The sequence below is a fragment of the Austrofundulus limnaeus genome, unplaced genomic scaffold (genome assembly GCF_001266775.1).
Source record: "Austrofundulus limnaeus strain Quisiro unplaced genomic scaffold, Austrofundulus_limnaeus-1.0 Scaffold30, whole genome shotgun sequence".
Lineage (NCBI taxonomy): Eukaryota > Metazoa > Chordata > Actinopteri > Cyprinodontiformes > Rivulidae > Austrofundulus > Austrofundulus limnaeus.
In genome coordinates this window covers 3,286,121-3,293,130 of record NW_013952432.1, presented here as the reverse complement: position 1 = coordinate 3,293,130, position 7,010 = coordinate 3,286,121, and the positions used below count along the sequence as shown (strand labels likewise).

General features: G+C 38.7%; 2 protein-coding genes across 2 annotated transcripts in view; one reads left to right on the top strand and one right to left on the bottom strand.

The window, feature by feature from the left end:
• The window catches only part of cdh23 (cadherin-related 23), a gene marked incomplete at its 5' end in the record, with an annotated part of 152,643 nt that overhangs the window by 52,129 nt on the left and 93,504 nt on the right, over positions 1-7,010 (top strand). The window contains 1 exon segment of the mRNA XM_014005461.1: positions 353-501. Coding sequence (XP_013860915.1) covers positions 353-501 — 149 coding nt within the window.
• On the bottom strand, positions 558-6,360 carry LOC106515589 (uncharacterized protein C10orf105). Its single transcript, XM_014005464.1, has 2 exons — positions 6,094-6,360; positions 558-1,382 (listed from the first exon to the last, which is right to left on the bottom strand). Exon 2 carries the CDS (start codon positions 1,368-1,370, stop codon positions 885-887), a length of 486 nt encoding a protein of 161 aa, XP_013860918.1. The 5' UTR covers positions 1,371-1,382; positions 6,094-6,360; the 3' UTR covers positions 558-884.

Here is a 7,010-nt window from a genome sequence, read left to right as displayed (position 1 = left end):
AAGTTTACAAAACTAAACATCCTACAGTATTTTTACAGTCTTTATTTTACAGTTAAAATAAATGTTTATCAAATAAAGTCTAATGTTACAACTAATCGTACATCAGTTATTTATAAACAATATAAAGGCACAGCTGCAGTAATTTGACTAAAATGAACTATTTTGAAAAGAATAAAAATGAAAAGGTTTTGATAAAGTAAATTAACACACAGTCTACAGAAGTTAGTTTTTTATAAAAACAACAGAAAAATAAACAACGCCAAACTGAATTTATTAGATCAGAAGGTTTTATTTGATGCTACCTGATGATAGCCGCCGTGCTAACGCTGTAAACGAACGTGTTTCCACACAGACAACGGTCCGGCCGGCAGCCGAAGGACCGGGACCGCCACCGTCTTCGTGGAGGTGCTGGACGTCAACGACAACAAGCCCATCTTCTTCCAGAACAGCTACGAGACCAGCGTGCTGGAGACGGTGCCGCAAGGAACCAGCATCCTTCAGGTCCGAACGGGCTCGCCGTCAGTCTGAAACTTATCATTTTTAGCTTTTCCTTTTTGAAGACCTGGACTCAGGTTTTTAGATTCCACCTTTAAGGCTTAATTCAATGGTTACAGGAAGTTCTGCTGCTGTGATCCTTTTATTTGTTTAACGTTTTCTGTAGTAATCTGAAGGAATCGAGTAAAAATGGTTCAATGATGTCATGATGTTTATGGATTTTGGGTTAAAAAGTGAAACTTATAGATTTACCAGATTTACCAAAACCTCTTCACTTCCTCGTGTCTCAGTTTAGGTTTGTGTCCTGGAAGGTGGGGGGCACCGTGCAGACCTGCCATCTTTGTACAAATCCTTAATTATAAAGTTTCTTGTTTCAAAAAGGGGCGGGGTCAGATTTCAGTGACGTAGTCCAGGAGGCAGGGCGTGGTGAGCTGCAGCTCCACGCCAGCCTCCGGCTGCGGCGTCTCTGAGCCTGTGGACCTGGTGGTCCTGGTCTGCTGGCGGGGTCTGCGTTGAGGCGGTCGTCTGAACGAGGYGTTGTAGGAGCGCCGGTACGAGCCCAGCCTCTTCCACACCTTGAGCTGAGGCTCGGTGGACGAGCCCCCCCTACGAGGCAGACCCTCCCCAGGGACGCAGCTGGTCTCTGAGACCCTGTCCTGCTCCAAGCGCCGCCGCACCGCCAGGAGGACCGCCAACAATGCCAGCATCAGAGATAAGCCCAGCACCACCATGATGGTGAACTCCGGGTCGTGGAGGGTTGACGGGTGGGCCGGAGGACCAGGGATGCTGGGCGGGGGGATGGTCAGGCTGGACAGGGTGGTGTTGGCTCCGTCAGGGACGAGGGTGGTGTTTGTGTCTGGATGAGTGGCGTTCATGTTGTCACGACCCTGGATGGAGGAAACATGAGTTAGCCGGTTCAGGCCCAGATCATGTGTGGATGTGTAAAGTGCCGAGATGAAGTTAAAATTCTGATGATATGATAACCTCTTTTCAGYTTTCTTCTGATAGACTCTAAGAGAAATCACTGCAAAACATTTATGATGATTAATTAACATTTCTGTTTTATAATCAGGTCTGAACCTTCTGTTAGTCCAGATAAATGAAAGATTTTCTCAGGAAAAATCCACAATTATATTACTGTGTTCACAGTAAAATAAAAACAGTGATTTACATAAAACACAATGAAAGCATTGTAATGAGATTCTCTGTGATTTTTTTATACCATTATTAATCTTTAAGGCACGATAAAAGAAAAGAAGTGGTTCCACTTTTCTTGTGACAGGCATTATCATGATTTAACAAATGCATAAACATTCTTAGTTAAACAACAAATGAATCACGAACAGAAGAGATTGTTCTGTCCATTATCTGATTAAGAGAACTGAGGGGTTCTCTTCCACGGTTAGAATGACCTGTCATGGCCTAAATAGAGTTCAGTTTGTGACAGAGTTCCTGTCCTCACATCAGGCCTGTCCGAGGCCTGCTTCGAGGCAGTWAATCTTGTTTCTTCACTCAAGGTGACCCCTACAAGTGCTTTAAATTCTTTTTTTGTTTGTTTGTTTGTTTGTTTTTGCTCAGGGTTCCTGCGAATCCTTAAAAATTCTTGAAAGGCATCAGTTTCATCAATCCAAAAATAAGGCCTTAAAAAGTCTTAAATCGGTCTTTCAGACGTCTTAAAATGTTAACACTTTGGATGGTAGGATGATTGTAATTTGTCTCAATATGAAAATAATTGGTAACATTTAAGGTTTATTTTGTAAAACAACTTACCGAATGTTTCTCGCAGCTTGTTGTTTTGTGCTAAAATAAACATTTAGGTAAAACTGTAACTACTTTTTTTTTTCAGCTGTGTTTTATGTGAAGTTGGTTTTATTTTATTTCAAGTTGCATTTAAAAAGTCTTAAATGTAAATTGCCTTAAACCTCACACTTTTCAAAATATTTTACGTTATTTACCCCATTAAAAACTACTACCTCTGCTACTTTTACCTTTTAGCCAACCTGTTCAATTTTTAGCTTCTACCTAATTATTTTGCTACTTTAAATTTTTGGTAGCCTTTCGATACGTTTTTGCTGTCCATTTGCTGCTCGAATTTAGCTAAATTTTGCATTTAGCTACACTGCAAACATTAGCCATTGAAAATTTAGTAAAACAAAAAAATATTAGATTATAATCTGAATCTTCTCAGATTGAGTGAAATAATCTTCCAGTGCAGTGAAATAGTTGCACTTGGTTAGGTCTGTCAAAATGACAAGTTTTGCTGGTTTATAGATCAGAAATTATCACAATAAAGCCGCTTATGAAATTTACAGAAGTTTATGAAATTTACAGAAGTTTATGAAATTTACAAAAGTTTATGAAATTTACAGAAGTTTATGAAATTTACAGAAGTTTATGAAATTTACAGAAGTTTATGAAATTTACAGAAGTTTATGAAATTTGCATATTGTAAATTGTTTTCAGTAATTTATTTATTGCTCATCACGACAGACCTACACTTTGTAAGACTTCTTGAAATAATGAAAATTTGCAGACTAATGAAATTAATTATCACATTATGTTGTTGTTTAGTAAATCAGTCTCAAAACAAGATAAAAAGTACTTTTTTTAAAGATTGCAAAACTTGGTTGGATGGACAGTTTTAGCTGGTATTCAGCTTAATTTAGCTTGAACTCAGTTTCAGCTTCTTCAGTTAACTCCATCAGAATTCTTCATGACTCAGTATTTTTTTCTTGATATTTATTTATTATGAAATGAAACAGCTGATGGTTTCCACATGCAGAAATCAGTGGAAACTGGTGCGTTGAGCAGCGAGTGTGTGTGAGTGTTTGGCATTTTCACCAATTATGTAGCCATTAAATGAAGGAGCACAAAACAGCCGATGCTTGACGAGCTTTCTTCAGTGTAAAACAAATTGGGTTTATGAAAATGCCCCCTTGTAACACGCAAAGCGCCCACCCCCTCCGAAACCCCCGCCTCCAATTATCCCCCCCTCATTCTGCACGTCCCCATCTTCAGCACGGTAACATTTGTAAATGTCATCGTCCCTAATTCAGCTGAGACAAAGCTCGGCTTATCGGTTTAAGGGAAACACATTGGGACGTGAAATTATTTTTAAGAGCAAATGCCAGGAAAGCTGTGAAAAGGCCAGTGGAGCGGGATGACTCGTTCCACAGTCGCTTCATTAGTCAGCTGCTCCCAACTGCAACAAAACACGTTCACTTTGTGTTTCTTCGAGCTTTCTCACCTGCTCATATTTGTCATTAAACTGTTGTTTTTACAGACAAAACTTCTACACCTGTGTAATAACTCTAAATTATAAACTTATGTTTGTCACTGCCGTACAAAACAAATAATCATCTGTTAGCAAAATTTCTCATGAACGACAGAGTGGATTGTAATAAAACTATTTATCTTTGGAAGTTACTTTGATTCAAGATGGAGCAGAAGAAATGAGCGCTGGAAGAAACAGAATGGAGGAAACAGTTATATCAAGGCTCAGATTAAGACACACTGGATTAAACAAAACATTATTTATAACAGAAAACATAATACAGGAAAATGTGAGTACTGTGGAGGAGACGAGGACATAGAACATGTATTAATACATTGTCAAAAATACAGAAATGAAAGAAATCAACTAAAAGACTCACTTAAATTAATATAAGATTAGATGTTATAGAATTATTACAGAACACTAAAATCTGAAAGTACCCAAGCCTTAATACAATACTTGAAACAAACTCGATTATTTGAAAGAATAAAGTTTTTTTGCGCTGGTCCTGTCCACACTCCACACCAGTAGGGGGCAGTAATGCGCCTCTCAGTTGTTTGCCAACCGCCAAAAAAGAATCCAAGAAGAAGAAGATTCAAGATGGCCGCCACAGCTAGTCGATTGCTGTGTCCAAAACGACAGGCCGGGTCCTCYGGAGGACCCAGACTCCCCGGTCGYGGCGGGCCKGGTCCTTGGTAGACCGGGAAGACCGGAAAAAAAGAGGCTGTGAATTTGGACGGTCTAGCCTCCCCTCCTTACCCCRGCGTACRTCATGTCACCTAGCAACTGTGACGACGCTAAACAAGCAAACTTAAATCAAAACTGGAAAAATATCAATACATTAGCATTATAAATATCACAAAACTATAAAATTAACTTAAAGGTAACATTTGAAGAACTAATTGACCCGCTGTAGGTTCATGTTTATTTCGCGTTTTTTTATGACAAAAATAATATTTAAAAACATGTCCATACAAATGATAAAAGTATTAGAATTACAACCGCTAATTTATTTTAATTTTTATATCGCCATATTTTTATTTAAAACGTATTCTTTTCTCTCGCTTCGTCCACCATTACTAGCATAAAAAAATCTCCGGTCGGGCAGCAATGCATTATGGGATACGCTGGGCCAGGAAGGATCCATCAGACCTGTCCTTCGATTCGGACCAAAGGAAGGACGTATTTGTCGGCCGCATCAGAGGAGTCTTCGGTTTGGGACGTCCTTCGTCGCGGCGCTGTGACGTATGCAGCCGACAAATTCGACCTTCGGAGGACCCGTCCTGTCGTTTTGGACACAGCCGATATAAACAGCTCAGAAAGGGTTAAAACTCATTTCCTGATATTAAACCACAGTTTGGCGTGGTAGTTGCTGAGAGTCATCACCAACCAGAGGTGTAAAGTAAAGTACTACTTTACTTTGTTACAGAATAGTTTGAAGATCTGTAATTTTTACCAAGAATTTATTTGAATCGTAACTTTGACTTTTATTTTAATACATTCAAAACATAAAAATGTTACGTTTACTTCTTTACTTTTAAAATGTAACTAAATTTAAATGTGACTGAACTCATTCTGAAGGAAAAAACGTGTTGAATTTACTAAATTTAAAAGTAAAGTAAACATACATTAACCCCTTCAAATATTTACCTGTGAAATGAGCCTCAAAAATTCATAATTTTCTCAAAAAGATGTATTACTTACACACTATGATTTTTTACTGATCATTTTCAGATAAGGTGTTTTTATTTATATTTAGTTATATTTTTTCAAGAACACTGAAAAAAACAGGTCGTTGGATTTAATTAACCAAGTTATGTCAACAATTTCCACTTAACTAAGTCCAGTAAATGTAAAGCCACTTTCGTATTTCCATTTAAAGAAGCTGAAAGTTTCAGCTTAGTTAAGTAATTGTTGACATAACTTGGTTAATTAAAACAATCAGTTTTTTTAGTGTATTTTATGCTCCTCTGTCACAAACACATCTGAGTTCCAACAAATTGTACAAAATCTTTGTTTAAAACTTGTAAATGAACGAATCCTCAGTTCGTCTTCTAGTTTTACGAACTTTAAATTTTTCCTGAATTAATATTTTTCTGTCCTTTTTGAGTCGTAAACCCGTTGGGAGAAAATACAAATACAGTAACACTCGTGCGGTTCACGCTCTCCAAAATAAAAGCCAAACTGAAATGGTACCAAAGCAAACGAGCCCAGCAGACATTTGCATCAAACTCCTCCTCAGGGATTCTACAGATCTGTTTGTAAAGTCCTGAGCAGATAAAACTTTAAATATATATATATTATATATTTATATGTATACTCACACTGAAGCCTCTTTAAAGCAGCACTTTAGTTCCAGTGAGCTGTTAGGTGGATTTACACACTTGTTTTTCTGCGTAAACTGCTTCTTTCCCAGAAACAGAAAGCGGGGGGACGGTGGGGGGAGAAGAGGGGGAGCGAGGAAGATGAGGGGTAACATGTGGGTAACGTCACGCAGGCTGTGAGTTCTCTCTGACCTTCCTGTAAAAACCAGGTAAAGGAAGAAGCAGTTTTCAGACGTTTAAAGTAAAATCTGTTTGCTGAAAGTCCTCAGTTCAACATGTAAACGATGAGGCTCTGCAGCAAACTGCGGCTCTTTTTACCCCCCAGTTTATGGCTTAAGTGGTTCATTCCACTGTGTAATACCCTATTCATCACTCACCAATCTGACCCCCCAGCGTCGTTCTCCTCCCCTCTCCTCCTCCTTTCTCCTCTCCTCTCCACATCTCTTTATAAAGCTAATGAGACTGAAGTTTGGGGCCCTCTTTGCTCAGAGAGAGAGGGGGGGGAGAGAGGGAGCAGAGGAGGACACAGATCTGACGCCTCCCCACAAAGCTAGTTGGCGGCCATTTTGAGGGACTGACTTGTGATTGTTTTGTTTTGTGCACCAGGTTGGATTTATTATTGTTTATTTAACTCTTGGTTTGTCAAACACCTGTTGGAGTTGGGGTAATTCTGCTGCTAGAGCCGTTTCTTAGGATTTAGGTCAAAAATGGTGACCTCTCAGGATCCCGCAGGAATAAACAATAAATCCATGAATCACGTGTTAAATTAGAACGAGGAAATGAGGTGACGTTTGTAAMGTTACACAGTTAAAAATTACCACCAGTATTTTTGTTTTATTTAACCTTTCATAAGAAAAAAACAGAACAGATTTATTTTTCAAAGTCAGTTTTTCACCATATGATTCATACATTTATAA